Source organism: Lipomyces japonicus (assembly GCF_038497905.1).
Source record: "Lipomyces japonicus strain CBS 7319 unplaced genomic scaffold V1514scaffold_9, whole genome shotgun sequence".
NCBI lineage: Eukaryota > Fungi > Ascomycota > Lipomycetes > Lipomycetales > Lipomycetaceae > Lipomyces > Lipomyces japonicus.
This window is the reverse complement of record NW_027117821.1, coordinates 662-25,665: the sequence shown is the minus strand read 5'-3', so window position 1 is coordinate 25,665 and position 25,004 is coordinate 662. Positions and strand designations below refer to the sequence as shown.

The 25,004-nt window shown below is 37.3% G+C and overlaps 11 protein-coding genes across 11 annotated transcripts; 2 read left to right on the top strand and 9 right to left on the bottom strand.

Annotated features, from left to right (window-relative positions):
- Window positions 1-89: 89 nt before the first annotated feature.
- On the top strand, window positions 90-1,436 carry V1514DRAFT_277800 (WD40-repeat-containing domain protein; the record flags this gene model as incomplete). Its single annotated transcript, XM_066924969.1, has 2 exons — window positions 90-159; window positions 214-1,436. The coding sequence occupies 2 exons, from the start codon at window positions 90-92 to the stop codon at window positions 1,434-1,436; spliced, it is 1,293 nt and encodes a 430-aa protein (XP_066784604.1).
- V1514DRAFT_290764 (Maf-like protein) lies at window positions 1,421-2,459 on the bottom strand. The gene is made up of 3 exons (XM_066925308.1): window positions 2,115-2,459; window positions 2,012-2,062; window positions 1,421-1,958 (listed from the first exon to the last, which is right to left on the bottom strand). The coding sequence occupies exons 1-3, from the start codon at window positions 2,322-2,324 to the stop codon at window positions 1,503-1,505; spliced, it is 717 nt and encodes a 238-aa protein (XP_066784603.1). The 5' UTR covers window positions 2,325-2,459; the 3' UTR covers window positions 1,421-1,502.
- Window positions 2,460-3,104: 645 nt separating this feature from the next.
- On the bottom strand, window positions 3,105-3,868 carry V1514DRAFT_327216 (uncharacterized protein). The gene has a single exon (XM_066926929.1). The coding sequence runs from the start codon at window positions 3,813-3,815 to the stop codon at window positions 3,246-3,248; it is 570 nt and encodes a 189-aa protein (XP_066784602.1). The 5' UTR covers window positions 3,816-3,868; the 3' UTR covers window positions 3,105-3,245.
- Window positions 3,869-3,988: 120 nt separating this feature from the next.
- On the top strand, window positions 3,989-5,742 carry V1514DRAFT_327213 (nitrogen permease regulator 2). The gene is made up of 2 exons (XM_066926928.1): window positions 3,989-4,338; window positions 4,394-5,742. The coding sequence occupies exons 1-2, from the start codon at window positions 4,323-4,325 to the stop codon at window positions 5,578-5,580; spliced, it is 1,203 nt and encodes a 400-aa protein (XP_066784601.1). The 5' UTR covers window positions 3,989-4,322; the 3' UTR covers window positions 5,581-5,742.
- V1514DRAFT_327210 (Catenin-beta-like protein) lies at window positions 5,209-7,725 on the bottom strand. The gene is made up of 3 exons (XM_066926927.1): window positions 7,627-7,725; window positions 7,519-7,576; window positions 5,209-7,461 (listed from the first exon to the last, which is right to left on the bottom strand). Exons 1-3 carry the CDS (start codon window positions 7,648-7,650, stop codon window positions 5,621-5,623), a joined length of 1,923 nt encoding a protein of 640 aa, XP_066784600.1. The 5' UTR covers window positions 7,651-7,725; the 3' UTR covers window positions 5,209-5,620.
- Window positions 7,726-8,815: 1,090 nt separating this feature from the next.
- On the bottom strand, window positions 8,816-11,419 carry V1514DRAFT_303842 (OPT oligopeptide transporter protein-domain-containing protein; the record flags this gene model as incomplete). The annotated part of the gene is made up of 1 exon (XM_066925613.1): window positions 8,816-11,419. One exon carries the CDS (start codon window positions 11,417-11,419, stop codon window positions 8,816-8,818), a length of 2,604 nt encoding a protein of 867 aa, XP_066784599.1.
- Window positions 11,420-13,382: 1,963 nt separating this feature from the next.
- On the bottom strand, window positions 13,383-14,727 carry V1514DRAFT_318646 (uncharacterized protein; the record flags this gene model as incomplete). The annotated part of the gene is made up of 2 exons (XM_066925894.1): window positions 13,383-14,150; window positions 14,206-14,727. 2 exons carry the CDS (start codon window positions 14,725-14,727, stop codon window positions 13,383-13,385), a joined length of 1,290 nt encoding a protein of 429 aa, XP_066784598.1.
- A 253-nt stretch (window positions 14,728-14,980) lies between these two features.
- Window positions 14,981-17,122, bottom strand: V1514DRAFT_277898 (peptidase family M49-domain-containing protein; the record flags this gene model as incomplete). Its single annotated transcript, XM_066924972.1, has 2 exons — window positions 14,981-15,898; window positions 15,956-17,122. The coding sequence occupies 2 exons, from the start codon at window positions 17,120-17,122 to the stop codon at window positions 14,981-14,983; spliced, it is 2,085 nt and encodes a 694-aa protein (XP_066784597.1).
- A 587-nt stretch (window positions 17,123-17,709) lies between these two features.
- V1514DRAFT_341459 (cytochrome P450) lies at window positions 17,710-19,335 on the bottom strand (the record flags this gene model as incomplete). Its single annotated transcript, XM_066929058.1, has 2 exons — window positions 17,710-18,915; window positions 18,964-19,335. 2 exons carry the CDS (start codon window positions 19,333-19,335, stop codon window positions 17,710-17,712), a joined length of 1,578 nt encoding a protein of 525 aa, XP_066784596.1.
- Window positions 19,336-19,454: 119 nt separating this feature from the next.
- V1514DRAFT_233566 (uncharacterized protein) lies at window positions 19,455-22,920 on the bottom strand. The gene is made up of 3 exons (XM_066924742.1): window positions 22,405-22,920; window positions 21,738-22,345; window positions 19,455-21,685 (listed from the first exon to the last, which is right to left on the bottom strand). The coding sequence occupies exons 1-3, from the start codon at window positions 22,750-22,752 to the stop codon at window positions 19,861-19,863; spliced, it is 2,781 nt and encodes a 926-aa protein (XP_066784595.1). The 5' UTR covers window positions 22,753-22,920; the 3' UTR covers window positions 19,455-19,860.
- Window positions 22,921-23,142: 222 nt separating this feature from the next.
- On the bottom strand, window positions 23,143-24,467 carry V1514DRAFT_327197 (RNA polymerase II transcription factor SIII subunit A-domain-containing protein). Its single transcript, XM_066926926.1, has 3 exons — window positions 24,185-24,467; window positions 24,030-24,127; window positions 23,143-23,969 (listed from the first exon to the last, which is right to left on the bottom strand). The coding sequence occupies exons 1-3, from the start codon at window positions 24,345-24,347 to the stop codon at window positions 23,307-23,309; spliced, it is 924 nt and encodes a 307-aa protein (XP_066784594.1). The 5' UTR covers window positions 24,348-24,467; the 3' UTR covers window positions 23,143-23,306.
- Window positions 24,468-25,004: the final 537 nt, after the last annotated feature.

The window sequence follows — 25,004 nt, the reverse complement described above, 5'->3', positions numbered from 1 at the left end:
GGTCGAGGACGATGAGTTCAACTGGTTCAAATTTTGATGAACAATATAGATTAAGGGCTGCAGCGATTTTCTTTTTTTTTTCACTTCACATGAATTTACTATTGATTGATCCTTTTGTACTTTCTCAAGAATACCCAGAGCATATAGCGCACACATTACGTGAGTTTGCAATCCGTACAATTCTCTTTTTGCGTGCAATCTAACCTTCTGTAGACTATGGACGGTCATGTTTTATCAAATTTAACAGAAAGGGTGATTATTTAGCATCTGGGTTGACAGATGGTACTATTATTATATTTGATTTTGATACATATGGAATCGCTAAAATTCTACGGGGCCATACACGGCCAATTCAGTCATTATCTTGGTCAAGGGATGGCAGATACTTACTGTCCAGTTCCAGAGATTGGAAATGTATATTGTGGGATTTAAAAGAAGGTAACCGTGTAAGGACAATCAGATTTGAAACCGCTATATGGGGTGCGGAGTTACATCCACATCACAATAAGATATTTATAGTCTCTCTAGTGGACGACGCGCCGACTTTAATAGATTTTTCCGATGGTACAATTCGAAAGCACATACTTGAAAGCCAACCATTGCAGCGCAACGATTTATTGCGTGATAATCAATCGTTACCGGTAACAATTGGAAAACAACAAGACCAGTCGACTCTTGTCGCGACTTTTACAAGAGGTGGTCAATATATCTTAACTGGTACCAGTAAAGGATGGATTAATATAATAGATCTTGAGTCGATGCAAATAATAAGATCTGAAAAAGTATCAAACTCGAATATTAAACATATTGTTTTTAGTGTCTCGGGAAAGCAGTTTGTTGTGAACTCATCAGATCGAACCATTCGACTATATAACACTCCAGACATAAATTATGTTGATCCTGCAGACTGGGATTTGGAGACTGTACATAAATTTCAAGATGTTGTCAATCGGTTGCAATGGAATTCGGTTGCTTTTAGCTCTAACGGAGATTACGTGATGGCTGCAACGTACCAGGATGCTCATGACATCTATATTTGGGAGACAACTGTTGGATCTCTTGTAAAAATTATAGAAGCTCCAAAAGAAGAATTGGTCGAAATTGCATGGCACCCTAATCGCACTTTGGTTGCAGCAACTGGTCTAGACACGGGGACGATATACGTTTGGGCCACAATGACGCCACAGAGATGGAGTGCTCTTGCACCCGATTTCGTTGAAGTCGAGGAAAATGTTGAATACGAAGAGAAAGAAGATGAATTTGATATAATTCCGGATGACATCGTTAATAAAAGGAAATTGGATCAAGAAGACGAGGATGAAGTAGATGTGGTAACTATTGAGCGGGTTAGAGGCGAATATGGTGAAGAATCATTTATTATTCCGGTTACATTGGATGAAGAGGATCAATCGTTTAATTCGTCCGATGATGATTAGACTTTGCATATACGAATATATGTTTGTAAATAAATATTTTACTACAGTATATTTACAGGTAAATACTTATTCATAATCTGGCTCAATATCGTCCGGGAAAATCACCTTTTCCATCAGTTGTACGAGAGACTTTAATGGCAATCCGACAACATTATTATAATCTCCGACAATCTTGTCAATTAACAGTGCACCATTGGCTTGAATGCTATAGCCTCCTGCACTATCTCTGGCTTCTCCACTGGCGACATACGTAGTCAAAAATTCGTCTGACACATCTTTTGAAAAATACACTCTTGTTTCTTCAATATGAGTCTCCAATCGATATCCAGGATGAACAGGTTCCTCCATGGGAGCTATCACTGCAACTGCGGTGAACACCTTATGAGGAAATTCTTCATCTCTTAAAGACTGCAACATTCTAAAATGTTCAGCAGATGAATGTGGTTTCTCGATAACTTGATTTCTCGAAACTATCACAGTATCTGCTGCTATAATCAATGCTGGCTCCTTCTCCGCCTCAATCTAGATATTGATTAAAACCCTTACAAATCCATTTGTTAATATGATTGATTTACCTCCTTTTTGTACACCTCTAAAGCTTTCTGTGTCGCCGTATTAATGACGTACTGTATATCAATTAGTGATAATCACAAGGCATTTTACTGTAACGTAACACACCTCATACGGGCTCATGGCTGTTTTATCCAGATTTTCCGCAAATCCCGATTTTATTACCTCAAAATCTCTCAATCCCAGTTGATTCAACAGCGCTTTGCGTCTCGGAGATGCCGATGCGAGAATCACTCGCTTGCCATTGAGAAATTCGAATACAGGTAGTGCTAATGGCCGCGGAGCCGTGGCATCGGTGTATGACGGTGGTTCTGACATGGCCAAGTTCAAACTTTTAACTGAGGCCAAAAATATATAAAATTTTGATGGGAAAAATTAAATCTTGTATTCTAAATAAATGCTTGTTATAACTAACTAGCAGCTATTCTTGCATATTATGTGACAAAACATCCTGTACAAACTGGAGTTTGGCTAGGATACCAGCCGCACATTAATTTCACCGTTAATTGTTCGTATTAATTAACATAACTAATAATTAATATTGCAGAGCCTTATATAACATACAATATTCCTCTATTTTTTTTAATAGTACAAAAAATATGGCATATTCATTGACTCATTCATATATTTTCAGTGTTAACTGGATACAATTTTTAATATATATAACAAAATGCGATTAAGATTTACCAAATTCTTTTGCGATTACATTTGTTAATACGTTAAAATATACATGTGAATATGAAACAGGCAAGAATGAAACTACTTAATAGGAAATGTCTACGTTTGCGATTCCGATCAGAATTTTTAGCAGGCCAAGTTATCCTTTAGATCTGTCGAATCTCGTTGCTCATGCTGATCAAGCTGAAAATGCCTAAACAAGCAACTACGAGTCCCTTCCATATATTAAACGAGAGGCAATTAGTTAAACTTGAATGCCATTAAATAAAATTTTCATATAGAACAGTAATGGTAAAAAACGCAAACCGAAAATCAGAGTAATACAAGGAGTATTAAGTATCATAATGGTTGAAATACTAGGACACTTGTTCGAATCTGCAGACATTTTTTATAAGAAAATGTCCAGAAATACAAATAGAAATAAAAGGTGAATGAATTTATGTATAAATATATCATGATACAATTAAATACCCCCTAAAATCCCACTCATAACGCCAGACTCTTACATTATAGTTTCTAGTAAAATCCATAACAAAAACAATAATCTTTTAGCATATCTTTCTAGTGCTTACTATTTCTCGACTTCAACTTTTTGTTCTTTTTTTTCAAACTATCTTTTATGATTGCCCGTATCCAAACGTCTTGATCACTCTTCTGTTCAATACGTGGTTTCTTTTTTTTCTTCTTTTCATGTACATTTTGATCTTTCTTCGACAACTTGGATTTAAAATCAATTAATGATTCCGTTATTGAACAGTAAATTTCATCCGAGGTGACTTTATTTTCTTTTTGAAATTCGGCAGTTTCAACTTCAACCACAGTTGTCCCTATTGACCCACGCAAGCCCTCTCCCTTGACAAACTTTTTATAAAGCGGACTATTATTTGAAGCTCGGATTGTTAAAGGAGTAGTATTAATCGAATTTTTGTTTTGGCTTTCTGAATAGACATCTAAGTTCTGTAGTTGTCCATCAAATACTCGTTCCCACCAAGTTTCATGATCATGTACTTTGCTTCCCAAACCTTTCTTGTCTTTCTTGTGGCTAACCAATATTGGCTTAGCTATACTTCCTTTTTTCAAGCCAGTTCCGGGTTTCCAGCCGTATGAAGTCAAATATGTTGTTGAATTCATATTTCATTTGAGCTTCTCTATATCAAACTTTTTCAGATTCCATTGGACTGCTGTATACAGTATAAAGGTAAAATTATTGCTCCCAACCGCAACCCCAAATACGAATGTAACGTTATCACTATGCATTATATAAGCCACTGTGCCGACAAATGACTTTAAACTATCTTAAAACCACCACATCAAGCTCCAAACCTCTGGAAAAGTGAAGGGTCTGTCATTTCTGGGGAAACTTTTTTCTCGAATAGTAGCATATTTATATTTCACTTAAATCGAACTCAACTCTAACTAAATCTTATCCCCCAGGCCGACCGACTCTGCCTCATAACAATCATAAGATAAGGGCACCATTACAAAGATTAATGCACACACCCTTTCGAATTTCTTGTTATCTAACAATAACCTGAATTTTGAGGAAAAAAAATAGGAGGTTGGGAGATTACAGATCTTGGTGGTTGTGCAACAGTATTATTTATTAAGACCATATTATGTCTACAGACCTCGATTAATATGGCTGATTTTGGCGGTGCGAACCAGTTCTTATTTGTAAACCCCTAGATACTAACTGATACATCTTATAGGATTTCCGCAGATTCTTTCTTTATTTTATGCTACATTTCATTACACCGAAGGGTCCAAAGTGCTTTATCAAGTTCCTCCTGGGAGCGCTACAAAATCCACTGATCCTTTAGCTTTCCACTCGCCGTTGATAGATTTTGAGTCTATCAACAGCTACATTATTCCAAAGCCTCAATTATGCAACAAACCTTTAACTTTACGGGCAAATAATTACAGAATAGTATCTCATCCTGTTCATATATGGAACTCTGATTACGCTCGTAATTCGTTTCTTTTTAGCTTTTGTTTTGTGTTTGATAAGAACGCTGATATATCAGCATATCTTCCAGTGGTACGCAAGCTTTCAAAAATGTTTCAAGCATTGGAAGAACAGAACAAATATCTATCGGCAAAGATTGTCAACGATGGTCTCAAAAGTATTGTGGATCAAGTGTTCGAAGACTTGAATAATTATTGCGAATGCTTTATTCCTATTGATGATTCAAATAGCATTAATATTAAATTGTTTCCTCTACATCCACCTCCACCACACATCAAATCTTTTCATGTACCGCTTAGTACAGTTCAACTGCGATCAGTAATGGAGGTTAATTGGGATCCCACTATGGAAAAGATAGTGGAATATATCGATGGAATTAATTCCGTAAGCAAAATAGCAGACTTAGCGGATACTGATTTTAATCTGACAAGAAAATGCATTCAACACCTAATGTATTATGGATGTGTGATTGTGGTTGACATATTTCAATTTTCAAATGTGTATGCTTGCACACCTGATGTATCGTTATTTGTGGAAGATGGTCAAATTGGTGAAGAATGCCTTTCTTATGTTGTATCCCCTCATGCACCGAAAAGAAATTTTTGTGAATTATTGGAGCTGTACTGCTTGCTTAATGCAGGTACAACTGTTAAGGAGTGGTATATATCTAATCGCAAGTTGCTAAGAGGTATCGATGTACGAAGATTCATATCTTTTGGTGTTATTAAAGGGTTTATTTATCGCGTGCATGCGTATCCTGTTTTTGAAAGTCTTTTTAAGGATTTAAACGATAATCGAGATTTGAGATTATTAAAGCTAATGCGAAAAACTCGGCACTTTGATGAAATATGCACAGACTTAAAGCTCACAAAAGAGCAAGTACTTGGCACGTTAGAAAAACATGGAGATTTGTTGCTAGTCAGGGCGTAGGCGTTAAAGGTTGTGTAACTATTATTGAATTTATTTATCTTCAATCTTCTTGGTCCTGTTTCTTCGATTTCGTACTCACAAATTCCATAAGAACTGAAATCATTTCAATGAGATCAGATGCCTCATTTTGTTCTTTTTCTCCATTGTCGGTATTAGTCTGAGCAATTGTACTTGAATGCACGAGTTCCTTCAATTCCGTAAGATAGTCATTCAAAACTTTGTGAACATCTCTCAATCCACTCGATCCCAAATTTTGTTCAATTGTGTTTTTTATACCCAAATCATTGTCGTCGTCTTCTGCAAGCAGCCATGCAATGATAATATCCATCAGTTGAATACGAAAAAGCCCCCCATCCGTCCGCTGAAAGTAGCAATCAGTTTCGAAAGCCAGAAGTTGATTGGCCCGCTTTTCGTCATCAACAGTATTGGCTTTCAAAAAATCCTCCCGTTTGGTATTTAGAATATCATCCAATCGTCTCAATCTGTCGCTTGTAAGAGCCCTTAAATTCAATAGCTTTACAGTTTTTTCAAACTTTTTCTCGACAAATCGCGCAATAAGCTTCATCTTTTGATTTGAATCTTCTGGAAGATTTCGAAATAATGACGCTATTATACTGAAAATGCCATCAACTGATGTCTTAACCCGAGAAGATGATTTCTGCTTTATATCAATCTTAGCTGACATAAACATTTTAAACAAAACCGCAAGACCATTGTTCTCAACAAAATCTATGCTTGCAGATCTGGCACTTCCTGATGATAAGGCATAATCTAGAACCGTTACGGCATGGGCCTTACCCAGTTTCCCTGCGCTCTGAAGTATTAAAATCAGAAGATCTATACCTTCATTCTCCAAAAATTTAGTTCTCCCTTCCTCGCAACGAACAATCTCAGACAATAAGTTAAAAATGTTATGAAAAAATTCTCGATCATATGTCTCAGCAACAAGTGGATCATTATATCTATACTGGGCAACTTCCTGAAGAACAACAGCAACTCCATTGAGTTCGGCAGAATAATTTTTAATAATAACCTGATCTTGTGCTTTCTCTGACTGGGGAAAAATAATTGATAAAATTTCAGCCGCGTACTGCTTGTTTTGAGAAATTGGCTTTTCTTTAATTGAAATTCGTCGAAGCAACCATTCCACTAAACCGGTATCTTTTCTATGACTGTCATCATACACTAACTCATCTGTAAACCCACTAAAACCTGTGATATTTTCAATAAAGCTTAATATTTCGTAGACACCCTTTTCTTTGTCTTCATAAGAATCGAAATCCGAAATATCACTTTTGCTCACCAAATCAACGCGCTTTAAAGTATTAACAACAATCTCTACTACACCACTAACAAAAGTTTCCTTAATGAGCGTTCGTAAGTCACTTTCTTCGGCAGACGCATCACCATCAGTCAACTCCCCCAGAATCTGTATAGCAACAATAACAATGTCCATATTTTCATGTATCATAGCTTTTGCAAGCAATTCCAATCCGTTTTGTTGAATAAATTCAGTGTAAAGAGAAGAACTCTCTGTCAAAATTGAAAATGATTTAATGACCTCATGTAATTCGGCTTCTGATTCCATAAATTTCTGAGGCGAATCTGCAAACTTAATTCGTAGTTGTTCGTTTTTAATCAGTGCTTTGTCCAACTTGGACAGTTGCTTTTTTAACCAACTTTCATCAATCGTGTCTCCATCGTTTGCGTGCGAATCCACATAATCCAAAACATCTTGTTGTTTTTTAGTAAGTCCTCCCCCAAAAAATCTGCCACCTTCTTCGTCGTCTTCAAATTCAGCTTCTACTTCAACACTTTCAGGAGGCTCGTCGTTTTGACGCGAATCATTGTCAAAGCTAACCTCTGATTTATACTTTTTTGCTTGAAAATAATGTCAAAAATGTTTTACATACACAAATATATTACAAAATGACCTACCACTGCTAGATACAGTCTCTATTCCTCTTCGTTTCTTTAAAAGCGGTAATTGTGGTTTCTAAAAAAATTAGCATAATATTTTCAAACGTGACTAATAAGAAAAAAAACCTTGAATATTAAATCCACATCCATAATACTAGTAGATCTCTGTATTACTGATAAATGTGGCGTTAATCAAATTATAGAACTTGTGTCTGTAAATGATAATGTCGATGATTATAGCGACAGCTTTTAATTTATACTTTTAATATACAACATCCAATTTCTATCCGGGTAACATATATACAAAATGTAACTACAGTTAACGTTAGTAATTATAATTACGTAACTGCTAATAATGAAATCAATGAAATAAGACAAACAAATATCCTAGCTCCTAATCAAAACTCCAAACGATAAAATGTTAGTCAGAGAAGGACCGGCTCTGTCAGGGTAGTACTTAATACGGTTTATACAATTTCTATTTTTTGTTGAATCTATTCTTAACAAAATCTTGCAATCGACCAATCATTCATTATCCCAGCAGGTTTACTTTGATGCGGTTTTAGGAGATTGCTTTTGGGATGATTAAGGATTGGTCGATTGCGGGATTTTGCACAGTGGTGATAGTGTCAAGTAAGAACTGAGAGATTTGTTTGATCAAGTTCAGGCGAGTCGATTTCCATACGCTCGGGACTGAGACTATGTTTGGAAGTTGACTCAAAAGCTCGGACTCCGAGTCACCGAGCGTGCGATTGTTGGGAATTGAGATTCTCTCAACCCTCTACCTTTTTATCTCGTCTGGATAGATTATTTCTTAATGGTTATTCTATTTGATCAGAGTAATGAGAAGTTCGTGACGATGGTACCTGCAGTGACCGTTATTGTACATTTCAACGAAGCCTTGTGCCCTGATTTAACTGTCTATTTCTGTGTCTGCTAAGGCTATAGCGGCTGAAGCCTTACCATCTTTAAGATTCGGAACAAAGCTCCACTTATAGTTGATACTTTAATTAACTCATTGTAAGAAATGGATTTTCAGAAACTTATGAAGTTCATATCTGCAATTCTTGAAACATTTAAAAATTAACTCTATCAAAACAGTCATGCCTTCAGTTTACCGTCGTGATTTTGGCATGCACACAGCCATCTACTCTAATTTATTATCACTAATAGGCAATAATATTGTTTTTTCCAAAAAAAAAATGAACTTTACATGAATCTATTTCAAAAATTCAAAAGAACATTTACTTAATGTATGTATTTCGATAGTTTGCTAAATATAATATTAAAAAAGCGGCTCCAAACTTTAAATTCTTCATGACCATGTTCCCTCTTGCAGTCCGAAATAACCGCTTTCGGGCACTGAAAGATATGTAGCAACCATTTTTCCATCAACACCTGCGCTAGACACTTGGTTTCCCCACCAGACTAACTTCTTAGGTTTATATTGCAAGGCTAAGAAAATTAAAATACCGCTAAATGCAACTCCAGCAGTCAAAGCAGATGACAAAATATAGTTATACTTAGCCCACCATGCAAGATGCCTTTCTCGCAAGTAATACATAAACGCAAAGGATACGTACAATCCTGGAGTATAGTAGGAAAGATTGTATGTTGAACCGTATCTCAAAAATCCTCCCAAAAATAGTACCGGATGGAAAAATCGAAGCTGTTTTGAAAAATAAATTTTCGCATAATAGCATGGAACCGCGAGCAGCGCGCCAATAAGAAAACAGTATTTAAGAATCGGATAAAGCACGTCAAACGTTCTGTGAGGACCAACGACACCAAGAAGAAGCGAATCAGAATATAATGAATGCGCAAAAGTGCAAACAAAACGAGATTCTTGTGTGTAGCTGCAAAAATTGGGAAGACCTGTAACAAGAAATTCCAAAGCCCCAGCGGAACAAAAAATTTGAACAAAGACTGCAATAACCTGTGCTCGGAAAACTGCTCGAGGTGGCAATTTAGCATAATGAGCAAGCTTTTGATCCCCAACAAAAGTCTCGGCTTGATCATCAACACCAAACCCGAATATTCTTGTAAAAATACACACAAGTCCGTTTCCAGGAACAAGATAACCACCGAGAATAGTGCCAAGCATATTCATCGATAAGAAGTACCCGGTTGATGAATAAAGTACAATAAACGGCACGATCAAAGCTATTGAAACTAAAAGAACCACGACGACAACCCAGACAGGTGTTGTGGTAGGAAAAGCTGCCACAGCAATACATGCAATCGCAAAAGATAAGCCGAGCACAATTAAAAACCACCAATCAGGCACCTCAGGATAATTCTTCATTAAAACCGAAACTGGATCGTTGAATTGTTCAAAGTTCGAAGTCTCTCGCTTTTTCAAACTCTTAATGAATCCCTCGATGGCCTCTTTAAAAACTCTCCATTCAGTTAAAAGCACATATACAAATCCAAACGTGTAGATCATATATGAAACTGCTTGAGACATCAGATTTCCTGCTGAGATGTATGGCGGAGAATATTGCTTATACAAATCAGAATCAAACCTTCCTTTATTTAAAACTTTTGACACATTAAAAGTCTTACCGAATCGATCGTAGACATCTGCAGTATTCGGTGGAATATAACCGGTGTACTTATAATTGGTGTACACCATAATAAGCATGACCATTCCAGCAATGAGGGTCCCGACATATCGATTGATGACAGTAAAAAATGGCAATACCAATGGTGATGAATAGGAAATCACGGACCAATCAAATGTGGTGATGGGATTGAACCCGGCTCCTATGCGAGAACCCATGACAAACGCAAGTTTCTTATTATTAGGTGCAATCCAAGTCGGCCAGTTGAAAGTCGAAAGAGCCGTAAACAAATAGTCAGGAAAAAAAAAAAAAACAAATGATCCAGCAAGAACAATATTAAAAAATTTATACTTTGATATCGTCCATCCACTAATCCTCTTCTTTGCGTCCGGAAGAAGAAGAGTTTTATTCAATTGAAGAGTAGGCAAAATAGTGGGCCAGACAGCCTTTGCAGGATAAACTGCCCATCTTCTCAAAACGCCAGCTAATCCTAATCCAAAAAATTCACAAGTCAATCCCATGACAACCGTAAACCCATATCCCATCCATTCTTGACCGTAGAACATTTTCAACCTCATGGTTGGCGCATAATAAATAAAAACAGCACCATGAGCTCCAACATTAGTGATGATAGTAACAAAAACTTGTTCTTTGTAGGTCCATGGTCCAGGATTCAATCGAACACCAAAGATTTTAACATCAGGAATAATACGAGCCGCCAGTTGACCACAGGGGACAGATAACAGCTGAATCACTTGAGACGAAAGAGTAAAGTGTGGCTGACGGAAACCAATCAATTGATTGACAAAAGAGCCAACTGCCACCCAAAATAAACCAATAATATATGCCCGTAAAGTCTCGACCGGGATAGATGGATCGTCAATAGGGCTACAGACCGATCTCACTTCAGGATATGGAGAATGAAACTTGAGTAACGAAGCCTCAAGTCGCAAATCCAAATCATAAAACAATGGCCCTTGGCCATATGCTTCTTCCCCTTGAACAAGAAGTCTCATTTTCTCTAACGATTGCTCGGGAAAATTGATATCGCTACCAAAATAATCTATTGCTTCATTCAAAACCTTAAGAGACTCCGTTGCATCAATAGTGTATAATTTGTCAACAATAAAGTCTGCATCTTCAGCTAGAATATCGTCCATATCTCCAGAACTTTTGATACGTTCAATAATCGTGTCCGGATCATGTTGATATGCTTCAACAACACTAAAAATTGCATTTTTCTTTTCGGAAGATGACTTTTCCGAAACTGGTTCAATATAGGAGTCATTGGCCTCAGCAACGGAGACTGTGCCAAGTTGATTTGGATATGAAAGATTCTTGGGTTCAGCACTCATTTCTAATCTCGAAATTAATGAAAAAGTTCAAAAATATTGCTCTTTTTTTTTTCTCACCTGAAAAATAAATAAGAATCGCTGGGTATAAAAATCTTGATGGAATCCCAACCTTCTTATATTCCTCTCACGGAACTACTTAACTGACCCCACTGACGAAAATATAGGATATTGCAATTGTGAACATATGGATATCGCAATTGTAGCATGGTGCAAGCACCATAAATGCCAAGCCTAGACAGCTTCATAAGTTTATTATAAAAATTTGAGGCGCATTGCCAAAATGAAACTAATCTTGATCTTAAACAGTATGTTAATGAAATTTAAGAACGTCTTCTGTGCGTATGGTAAAATGTCAAATCGGCTACTATAATATAATCAAGCACGAAGTCTAACTTTCGTGCCAAAAAAAGTAAGACAAAATGCACCGCATATTGGGCCGGTGGTGCCTTATTTGAAGTACTACGTAGCTTTAACTATGTAGCTGTTAAACACAATAAAATTCGAACTTATAATAAAGAGCCAGAAAACAGTGTGCCAAATTATCATAACAAGCTATGGACCTTAATACCCTCGGACATCGTCAATATTTCGTGATGCATACATGTGGTAGAATAAGTTGTCAACCCTAAGCATTGGAAGGCTTGTAGAATTGGCTTGTGAATTTATGAACTCTTCTCACCTTAGCTTATTTTAAGGTTATGGACACCGTAATGACCGAGTTCCCGGCATTCAACCGGTAAATCCAGCAAATGTAAACTGAGGTGTATAATATATATCACAGACGCAGCAGCAAACTTTGCCTTCTGCGCACTGCTCAAAAAAAATGGTGCATATGTGCCAAGAAACACTTGAATATTGCACAGGTTCGTACAATATCGCGCAATATTAAATTTATGAATGAACAATTGATAGTGCCATTAGAATATGTCTTATTTTGAGATAAATCAGATCCGATAAAGATTATTGTTTTGGATCTTGGGAAATTTTTGTATAGATGAATATAAATTGTTTATTCAATCACCGCGCGCCTAGTGCGGTCGCATTTTATATAGGGTGTTTTAATCTCTATTCGAAGCTATAGATAGCTAGTAGCTAGATGATCAACGAGTGATGCGGGTGATAAAGCGCCCCACAGTTGGTTGCGGTGCAACGAGCAAATTAGATTTCCAAAATACGTGATCATACCGTTTGGTTGGCTCGATATAAAATTTACAGTAACTGTTCCGCACTCATGATCTCAATATCAATCAATGTTTTGGATATGAAACTCGGGTACTTACTATTTGTCATCAAATCGATAACGACGTGAAGGTGGGCCAACGCCGAGTATCAAGCGTGAGCCTTGTACAAAAGGCTTTAAAAAGGTAAAATTCAAAATCAAAATGAAAAAAGAAAGTGAACTTGAAATTATAATATAAAATAATTTTCTATATGATATATGGCAATCCGCTGCTATGCATTGTGCTGTCAAAAGTCAACTGAAATACTTCAGGCTTTTCAAAAGGTCTGACACTTCATTACAAAGTGTACATAGAAGACCACCGATGTTCTCGCCAAACATTTAACGGCAATCGTTCGTATTAGATGCCGTTCTACCGTCATATTCTGAACTGGAAGAGCCACGGTAATGATAAATTGAAGGTTCGTCAAGTTTATTCGTGCGTTGACGTAACAAACAAGTCTAAACCTATTTATACTTTTTAAAACTTGTTTCCTTTAGAAAATCGTTTGCCAATTAACTTATTCTCGATTCCGTTTATAATCAGTTAAGTCCATGATGAATTTTGCAATCATCTCTGCCATATCTGTAGATGGTACCTAAAAGGTCTTTTGCATCACTAAATCAGCGACAACAAAACATTATAGGCAGAGAACTTTTGAATGTGATTCATTTTGTATCATAGCTCACACAACTTTTCCCGAAGGCAAACCCGGGTTGGTATTATATTCAAGAACCAATAAATTAAAATTCTGCAGATTTGAAGTGTGAAGCCGAATTCGTGCTTTGGCGAGCCATCATAATGCCAATATTAACGTCGATATCTCGAAACCGAGGCATAAACCCTTTATATACTCCACGATCTTTTAACCAAGATATGAGCAAGTCCAGGTCAAGTTTTATTCCTTCCATACACTCAATTTCTTTTATTTTGTCTGTGACGCCGTCAGGCGTGACATATCCCAAAATTATCTCGTCTTTCATGACCTTCACCTGCTCAGATTCACCTTGTTGTTTGGGAGAACTCATATATGTTGTTAACAGTTTGAGTAATGATGCCTTGTCATGAATATCCTTTAAAAACACGCGATTTATATCTTCGTCCTGCTCAGAATGCAAAGTGAGGATAAAGTGGTGTACTGATAAACGAAATAAGGAATCTGAAAAATTAACGAGTCGCGATATCCCATCACCTTGATTCAAGCCTTTGGATACCGAATAATGTTTGAAAATTTTAGTAGATGAATCGTCGTCGTCTATGAGATCGTGCGAAAGAACTTCTTTGGTGATATTGGCTACACGTGCAGTGGCAGCTGAGACTGTTTTGAAAAACTGAATGGAATCTGAACCGGATGCAACTTGCATGCCATGGTTGTACACTTCTGAAAAAACCGATAGCATAGTGCCCATTGAATTTTCAAGTAATTTTACTCGCGCTTTCAGGTCCATTATGGTTTGGTCTTTCTTTTGCCGGTAGGTCCGCTGAGCCTCCCGTACTTGAGCTCTTCGACGCTGTAGTAAACATTTAGCACAAAGCACAGTTAAATCTATACAACCGTAAACATACATAAACTTGATCACGCTCAGTATGAATCCTTGGCCGGCCTCTGCTCCGTTTTGTAATCAATTGTTCCTGGGAAGAGAATTTTTGTTCAGAACCGCTCGAAATTTCAAAGCACATGTTGTTCTTTTCAGTTCTCTCTGTGTTAATATCGAAATAATCATGAGCCAAATTTAAGGGGCCGAATTCCTGTGACTGGACTAGTTGTTGATCATATGATTCAGAAGCAATAACGTTAGAAGGAATGGACTGTTTGGGAGTAGTAGAAATTGCTTGAGTTGACCACAGTGATTGGTCTGTATAAAAGGAAGACAACGTGTAATCGGAAGAATCTCTTTCAATCCTAAAAAGAAGAGGAGGGGATGGCGAGGAGCAAGATTTGCTGTCATTAAAAAGACCATCCAGATTATGAGGTGGTTCTAAAATTGACGTATCGCTGCCATCAAACCCTGAAAATGGGCCGAAATTTTCAGTTGAGGCTGGAGTGTCCAGGAAGGCCTCCATGGGCAATTCAACGTTGTCGTTCATTATCAAATGGTAAGAACAATATTGCGCTGTTTAGGAGACGTGTTTATACCTTGGAGAAAATAAAAAGTGCAAATTTCGGTTCATTTTAAGGTGACTAATTCGCGCTTCGTAAAAAAAAAAAAACATAATTAATTTACGCAATGCAAAGTTTTACCAGTTACTAAATAAGAAATCTACTTATTAAAAAGGGTTAAATTATATAGATAAATTCCTAATTTATCCATTATATTTGCAAATAAATCTGGTCTATCATCTAAACTTCTCTATCTACAAAACTTCTAATCAGTCCCACAGAGCTTTCTTCATATTCCCTATATTCAACAGAACCATCTTGATTTAAGAATGTGTTTCCCTGAACAAACTGTCTTCGGGGCAGTTTCTTTTGAATCACAATATCTCTAAATCTAGCCAACTCTTTTGAAACTGAAGTCGTCTGATTATATAGTTGAGTGCCATTGGCCACATCAGCACTGGACTTGTATACGTGAAGCTTTTGCAAGTATTCTTTAATTGCAGGGTGTCCATGTGTCAAAATCTTAGATCGATCAAGCTCAATTTCAAGATCAGAGAAGTCATCTTTCGTATAATTGAGTTTTACAAATGACTTATCACCGTATTCCAAAAAGGCTTTCAAAATTGAAAACCGTGCCTGTACATGGGGTTGCCCCCACTTCGTGGTAACTGGATCCCAAAACTCCAAGGCAACAAGGCCAGCCCTAGCCATTTGAAGGTATGATACAAAGATAACATCATCAGCATCTTCAGTGTGACCAAATATCTGTAAAAGCTCCTTATCAACTGTCAAATACATTGCCACACATTCAGCTCGACACTCTTCGTAACTTCCAGCAATTGCTCCAAAGACAGATCCCCACGTCTGGCCGGGCTTATAGTATGTAGTAACCGGTTTGCTGTCAATTGGACTAATTGGTGGATTGTTATTATCAAAGTTAAAAACGCCATCAGATGTTTCAGCCAGTAGCTTGCCACTACCATGACCTAACAATTCATGAATTCCTACTTGAACTTCAAAAGCAGGATTTCTTAAATCTTCATATACCTTCAAATCTTGATCACGAATAAATGGAATTTTCTCATTCGAAGATTTGGCAGAAAGAACATTTCCTAAAGATACGTTTTTGAACCCGACGGTTTGTCTAATATCATCATACTACACGTCAAGTTAGTTAAGCTATATTAATTTAATTTCGTTGTTGTCGAAACTCACATTCGGAATATTAATGCCTGCTGGAATTCCCGACCCTGCAAAAGTCATAACTTCTAGAGAAGTGAAATCAGGGGGAGTAAATTTGTCCTTTTCAAACTCCTTTTCCCAAGGTAGTTTCGTGATGTATTTTTTTGCGCCATTTACCAGTTCGCCAAATTTCTTGGTCCGCTCTTTGTTGACCATAGCGATTAAACCTTCCCATTCGCCACGAATACCAGCAGGGTCACGATAAGTTTCAATAAATCCAATGTTCGTCTCAACATTGGGACCGATATCTTTAACCCAATATTTCTGAGATTCCTTATGAGATTGCAAACTTCCATTTCTAAATGAATCAACATAAGCCTTGAGCATTTCTGTTTGGTTTGCATTTTCCGCGTATTCGATAGCTTTTTCAAGTGAATTCGCGATCAGGCCCAGTTCCCGTGCATGGTCACCATATTTGACCAAAACTTTAACTCCATCACCAAGAGCTGGAACATCAAACTCTGTCGGCAAAACATTTTCACCATAAGCTGCTTTTGCACCGTCATTATCAACATGTGAGGCAATAAGAAGAGTCAAGTTCCCGTCAGCATCTTTAGACAATCTTGTATTCTCAGGTAGTATTTTTCGTCCAACGGCATCATGAATAGCATCAATTTCTTTTTTGGTAACTGATCCAAAATAATAAGATGTCACATGTCCTTTTTCGGGGAAACCCAGTAATGTAGTAGATGCTGGTTCTGTTGAATAGATCTGTTCCTTCACAGTTTCAAATTGAGCAGCAATTTCAGGAGTGATTTTAGCAGCAAATGCAAATTTCTCTTCAGAAATTCTGGGAACAAATTTTGAATCACCAAAAGATTTATAATTTCCAAGGTTGGACAGAAACATCGAAAAATACTCTATCAAATGCGTTTGTTCTTCCTCAGTCAAGCCAATTCGAGACACCAACAATGCCCAATCGCCATCAACTGCATTGTAAAAAGCACGTATGAGATCAAAAATAGCTTCAGATTCAGGAGACACCTGGCGGAGAATAATGCGAGATCCTAAATGAGCTGCTTTAGAAAAGTAATGTGCGTAGAGCTTTTCCTTGGCAGTCAATTGATCAAAATGCTCCTTAGCTGAAAGAGATGAAACTGGAGCACCAGAATCTGCAAAATAATGAAATTTTGAAGTCATCGTGAATGAAAACTGTTGCGACCTTGTTGGTGTTGGATTTCGTAGAAAACGTACGAGATGGTTGTGATGGAGTGACGTGCGGCAACGTGAAGTTGGGAAATTGCGACAAGCCCTTCCTCCAAAATATGACCACGACTTATGCGACATGACAATCTGCTTTTAAAAGAGTAAAGAGTGTTCTATACATGCAAATTTGTCCTTTTTAAACGATCGAAATATTCTCGACAGTTAAACGAAAAGATTATAGCTCGTTAAAACCCCTCCCATTACGCGATTATAATATAATCGCGATATTTGCAATGAAGTTGGTTTATATATGATACTTGTTATGGAAAATAACCAATCAGGTAAACTTGATACTAACATCAAATCAGACTTAATAAATGCTATTCTCTTCAATTGTTCGACCTACGGAATCGCATAAAACCGATTTTGTAAAGGAAAACGTTGTGACCAGTGCCCGCTTTCAAAGTTCACTACAAAATAGTAGTGAATTATATATAAAAACAAAAATATTTATTTATAAATTTACTAACAAAAACACTGACACATATATGAATTGCAACATAAAGCCTACTATAACCATATTAAGTCACAAATGCAGGTTGATAAGAAGACAATGCCTTCTCTAATAGTTCCTCATTACGAGGACAAAACCGGACCTTATACTTTTTTGGCGTGGTAACTAAGCTTGTCGGATCATCTATGCCCGTCAAAGGATCGCAATCAATTTTCTCGTCTTCCTCAATTCGGAAGGCAGATATCAAACGAGAGAAAAGTAGATAAAGTTCACGATTTCCAAGTAAATAGCCAGCACACATTCTTGATCCTTGGCCATAAGTGAAGATAGGAGCGCCGGCCTTCTCAAGAAATCTCTCTGGCCGAAAAACCAAGGGGTCATTCCAAAGTTCCTCGTCAGTGTTGCATGCCCAGGAATTCAGGAAAACAACGGTTCCCTTAGGGATAATCTTTCCATCATACATAAAATCTTTTTCAACACAACGAGGCAATGCAAGTCTAAGTGGTGTATACAAGCGTAATAGTTCACGCACCAGTGCAACCATGTATGAAATCTTTTGATCTTCAAGTGGATCCAGCAAAACTTGATCCGCAGTGTAGACTTCTCTAATAGACATGTAAGCTTTTTCTTGAACATCTGGTCTAGTGGCAAGCACAGGCAAAGCCCAAGCAACTAGGGTAGTTATTGTATCAAGTCCACCAGACACCATAGTAAGCGAGATCGACATTAGCTCAGTAGCATTCAGCTTCGCCTCTGGATCTAGAAGTACATTAGCCTGGATACAAGGCTCATACGTTTTCTTTGCAATGCGCTCATCTAATTCCCTGTTCATTCTATGAAGATACACATCCCTGCGTGCGCGCATATCTTTAGCCAAAGCCGATTGGCCACTAAGTGGATTTAAGCGAAGAAGTGGTACGTAGTCCTGCATATTTCCAGTTGTGCTTCGAAAACGAGAAACATACTCCTCTACCTCAGTAATCTCCTGAAACAACTTGTCCTCAACACTGTCAATTCTAGTGCCCCAGTTAAGAGTAAGTGAAAGGTTCAAAGAAAGACGTTGAACAATTGGAAGAGGATCAATAGCTTTGGTTCCCATACAACCAATTTCAAAAGCATCTCTGACGAATTCTTTTGTTTCCAAATCTGTATGGGGAGTATAGCTTTGAACTGCAGGCCGGTTAAGCGCAGATGCGGCCGCCTTGCGTCGACGCTTTAGAGACTCGTCATATGGCGAAGTTCCAATAGTAAAACCTGCAGTAGACGAAACCACCTTTTAAAATGTTAACCTTAAAATTGATTTGATTCAACATCATCTTACCTTATGGAAGGTATAAAACATTGGTCTGGATATCGTAGAAGTAGAGTTGGAAACAAATACTTTCTGAGCAGCGGCAGCAGAGTTGACGACTAAGACAGGAACATTCCCAAGTTGAATTTGGAAAATTGAACCATACTCTTTGGCCCATTGTTTATAACGCTCTGATGCGTTCCCTCTAATCTGAAGAATATTTCCAAAGAGCGGATAGCCGCGAGGTCCATTAAACCCAGAGATCCTGGCATTTGCCCTAATGAACTCGTTTGCAATTATGTAAATAATAAACAAAATCGGAACAGCCACGATCCCAGCTATAATCGGATTTCTAATTATTAAATTCAAAAAATGTTCTTTAGCTCTGTCATTGAAAACCATGTTACTGTACATACGGTAGATAGAGATTAATTAGTCGGGATCTAAACCAATATATAGCTTAAATATAGTGATCTGCCTTTGGCTAGCCGGTCTGCAATGAATGGAGATCATCGCTAAATGTGTGTAGCAACCGAGGCTTCCAAAGTGTTCAAGTATTGCCATCAAATTTGGTCACGACAATGCGAGAATCAAAAATGATCTGTCGCGTGGAAATGATACGCGTTTAACTAAAATGATTGGCCGCACGCTATGCCTGCATATTTTTAGACAGAACACCCATAACTTAACAGGTTTGTAATTGATTGACATGGCGTGACGAAATTTGAAATAACAGATAATCCTTTCTCTAGATATAGCGGAATTTTTACAGAGGCAATTTCACGTAAGTAGTGCTCTTTAAACACATTGAGGATCATTGCTCGGAATCTTATGAAGCGTAAGATGTCCAATTTTAAAATAATCAGTTTGTTACTATATTTTGTATGATTCATTAATTCAGTATTGCTTATATTTGCTTATACTAAATTAAAAATCAACATCAAGAGACCCGAAAATACCCCTTTCTTTCATGGCAGTAGAAACAACTTCATGTAAGAATTTAATCATGGCTACCCATTCTTGAAGTACGGAAATTGCCTGTATATTTGATTCAACGCTTTTCCACGTGCTGTCGGCGAGAAAAGAAAGCAATTTTAATAACTCAGTGGCTTTAAAGAGATTCTTTTCCTCCAGCACAACTTTTCGTAAAAACTGTTCCATCAACGCCAAATCCTCGTCATGTGGACCTAGAAAAGCTTCCATAGAAGAAGCATACCACGACTTTAGTAAATCGCGTAGGTCTTCAATCGTACTTCGTCCTTGGAAGGTCGGAATTGAATGCTGCAGCGTCACTAAGCTTTGCTTCGAAGGAGAATTCTTCTGAGTAGCCTGTCCCGATGTCGCAGTACAGCGATAATAACTTTCGCGGTGATTTAAAATTTCTTTCCGAATATCCTCCGGTAACTCAGCTAATACTGATTCGTCAATCTCTTGCCCTGAATTTTCGACACGACTCGATTTCCCTTGAAACACCTTATCGATACGTTGAATTCCCTTGGACTTGTGCTTAACCTTAGTTGCTATTTTGGTAGTGGTAGCGACCGTTGGCTTTATTTGCGGCTTAATTATATCAATTTTCCCATATTCGGTTTCAATCTCTTTTCTGATTTTCTCAGGCAATTGCGCCATGATTTCAGGATCCAGGCTTGATTCCAACGGTAGTTTGTAGACAGCCTGAACAGGTACCTCCGGTAAAGCTCTACATTTACCAGTAGTTGGTTGTTGAGTATCACTCGCTGCAGTTTCTGCCAGAACACTTCTTGGCTTTAAAGAGTCACCACTAACTAAGTTCAACTTTGACTGGATTGCTTCCAAAGTATGCATGGCAGTACTCAATTTGGTCATCTGCAGACCAAGTCCACGAATTTCTCCAGCAGATGTTTGCAGTTTTTTCATTAAAACGACTGAAATATTCCCAATATCTTTAGGTTCATTGATTGCCTTTGCAAAAGCATATGACTTACTAGAAACCTCGCATTTTCCACAGCCTAAATATTTTGGCGGATCTAATGGTGCATCTGGAGCTCGTTGATATACCTTAAGCGTTAGATGCGATCCTAATAATGATAAATTTTTTAATCGACGCGAAAGCTCCTCACTTAGTGACCCAAGAAAATTATAAACCTGATCAAAATTTTCAAACCGGACTCCCCAATTTACTTCAGCGCTGACACTTTTCCGTATGCTAATCTCACCAACCTGTTGATGGTCTATTCCACGAGCATAATTATGCAGTTTTTCGCCTATTTTATTCCCCAAAACAGTTTGCAACTCGATTTTAGTAATTGGTAGTAATTGGCCTACCAAAAGTATTTTATAACTCTTTTCTAATTGTTCTCGAATACTATAACCAATACCGGGTAATTGAACTAATCTTAAATTGCTAATAACATTCTGAGCATCACTGCAGCTTAGAAAAAAATGCCCGGCAGGCTTAGCCTGCTTCGTAGCAATTTTTGCTAGTAAAATGTTCATTCCTGCGCCAACGCTTACATGACATTTCGTCAGTGAATAGACGTTGTTTCGAATTTGAGCTGCAATATTCATTGCTTTGTCGCGTGTTTCCGATTCCGTCTCGCAACGACAACTGGACGTCATGTCAAGAATAGCTTCATCAATAGAAACAGCTTCAATTTTGTCAGCACCAACTTCAAGTAAAACTTCATAAAGATGTGCAGACGCTTGTTCGTAAGCTTCAAATTCATATGGCAATGAAATCAAGCCAGCGCATTTTTCCCTAGCCTGGCTCATCCTATATTCTTTAATTACTTTATGAAAAATAAACGAAACAACGGCTTACCTACCACATTCCATTTTTCACACCAAATTTTCTCGCAATATAGTTACAACTGGCAATTTCTGAATTATGACTTCCACCATGACCTACACAAACGGGCTTATCAACAAGATCGGGTCTGCTTCGAATAGCTATTGAAGCAAAAAAACAATCGAAATCAACATGAAAAATCACTTTTTGAGTTGTATTGTACGAGCGGCTCGGTTTATTAAGCTTAAGAGTAATTTGATTCTGATATTTCAGTCTTAAATCTGCTTTCCAAGTACTAAGATGGTGCAATCGCGAATTCTCGTAATATGTTTTGAGAAAATTCGGATTTAGCACAGTGGAATTGCGGACTTTGGCATCAGATAGTAACTTAGTATTGTGCTGCTCAGCGGTTATATAAGTAGATAAAGTAGAATGTTTCTGAGGTGATGGTACTGGAGATTTCGATGGTGTAACCTGTTCCGATTCATTTTTAGATATCGAGACTGACAATTGCGTTTGAATATCTGAAGGATTTATTACCCGAAAATCGTGCCATGGTAAAAGTTTTCCAGCTTCAATGCTTTTTGTAATCCATTCTGGCTTCACGACTCTATATCTAGCAAACTCCACCATTTTGCGAGGAGTCTTTTCAAAAAGAATTTTTCATTAATAAACGAAATTTTTACTTAATATAAGCAACATACCAATGAAGAGGCGACAATATGCGTGACAATGGATTTACTGTCCATGTATTGCAGAAAAACACCACCATATTCTACAACAAGTTTGTGTAATTCGGCTATACTAGGTCTAGTATAGCCATTGACGTGAATGACGCAGCCTTTAAATATAGAATGCCTGAGAATTCCATCAGAGTTTGTCTTCTCCCGAATTGTAGCGTCCAGATTTTGCAGTTTGATCTTTTTGTTACGAAAATAATCGCCGAATGCGCCGAATTCAGAGCCTCTATACTCGGAACCATTCTCATCAGTAAATTGATGATTTGTAAGTGCAGAGACTCGCTTTGAATTTGGTCCTGGAGGATGATTCATCCATTAATTCTTATTATTGTATTTATGAGAGGGGCTAAAGTTTGATAAAAGTATATATATTTTGACGAGGAGCTGTATATGTGGTTATGCTGATTTTACCGAAATCTTTTGGTTGTTTATAGCTTACGCCGCATTAATTAATCGTTGACAGCAAACTGGCATACAACGCGGTGTCCCAGAAGTTGTTTACTTCACCATTGTTATCAAGAATTGTCATTGAAGTGCAGTCTGCCGATATGGGTTTTAACATGCTTATTCATTTTAAAACTAACGTTCTGTTCTAAAACAGTGGATTTACAAGTATATTAAGAAGTTATTCAAGAAATTGCGGGATGTGCGCCGTCTATCAAGAATTTGATGGAGAATTTAATTACAAATACATGGTTTTAGTTATAGATTAAATTTTTTTATTTCAAGTATAATATGCTAATACTAATAAATCAACAATTACAAAAAAACATTGATAAATCTCATTAATAAAACGCCTTCACAAATAAAACAAAATAAAAATATAACTCCAATACAAAGTTTTGGCTCCTGATACCATAATGCTTTTAAATTTGTTTTCTAAAAGCAGCTTTTGATAAATTTTCTCCGGGGCGAACATGCGATGTTAATAGCTCAGGCTTATTTGAATTTAGAGACGCAATCAACGAGCCACTTTTGGATACTGACGACGATGTATTCATTGTGCTATTTCTTCCACTTGGATCCTGTTCCCTTTTGAAATTCAATTTTTCATTTCGCCGAGCCTTTGTATCCATCACCCTTTGATTTAATTTCTCTTGTCTTCTCCTGTCAGCTTCTTCATGACTAATTGGTAATAATTCTCCAGCGTTGATTTTAATATTACTGTTAGAAAACCTGGGATTGGACATTGTTTCAATTCTTGCGCGTTTCACCACACTTAACTTCTTGAGAAAAGTTGAGCTACTCATTTGCTGCAACTTGCGCTTCCTTCGTTGTGCCTCCTGCGGGTCATCATATACATCAAGCGTTACTATCTGTTTCTTTGCTTTCTCTTTCGCTATCTTTGCATATTGTGCTTGTACCTTAGCTGAAGTACGGTGAAGCTTAGCTTGTCGAGCCTCTAACAACGCAAAATAATATTCTCTAATGTTTTTTCCTTTTTTAACACCCATTTCTTCAATTTCTTGTTCACTAAATGTCTTTAAAATAAAATTTTGCCATAATGCTCTAGATTCGGTCCGAATATGCTGTGATCATCCCCATTAGCTCCATGATCGGTTGGATTGTTGCAAATATGAATCACTTACAGGACTCTTTTTTTCTACCGCGTACAATTGCTGTGGACCCATTTTCTGTAGCACTTGTTCAATTAGAGAATATGGTATGTCACCAATATCGAGTATTCCTGTTATCAGGTCAGTCATGATTAAAAGTACACAATATAGGTATTAACAAATCTTACGCTGTGAATGTTCTATACATTGCTGTAGGCATATATTAAACAAAGGTTTAACTGTACTCAATCCGTATTTAACAAAGTCGTTTCGATCATCTGCGGTAAAGTCGTTTAAAGAATCATCAATTACAGTCGAAAGTGAGTCAAGATCCATTTTAGTTTCAGACATGATAATTGTATATACCAGATATAATTCAAAACATGATCAATACCAGATCTCCCTTTACGTTTCCGAAGACAAGGACAGCTCGTATATTATTTAAGCCGCAAAAAATACATAAATCAAAAGTCATGTGACAAAATTTTTTTTTTTTGACATTAGAAACTATCCAAATAATCTGGACATGAAAAAAAAATTTAAAAAAAAATGAAAACAAGTGACCGTAAAAGATTGTAGACAAAAACAAGAAACAAGCAACCAAGGAAAGACAGAGACACAAGACAATGGTAAAGAGAATTTTTTTTTATTAGACTTCATATATTATATCTATCTAAAAAAACAATAATAGAGGAAAATACTATTGCAAGTACACAAAAACTTGTTTGAAGGAGGCCAGCAAACTATTACTACGGCTTAAGCCATATTTGCAATATATTTTTTGCTTTTTTTCAAAAAATGCCACTGGCCTTGCGATAGATACCGTTTCACTTCTGTCGACCATTTGACCTCTGGAATGGCATCTGGTGCTGTCCAACTAAACAACTGTTTCATCCTGGATGTCCATACGAAATATACGTATCTGATGTATAGTTCCGTCTGGATTCGTTTTATTGTTTTTGATGGGCTGCTAATTCCCGGGACGGCTGAGGGTTAGATGAGCGATCT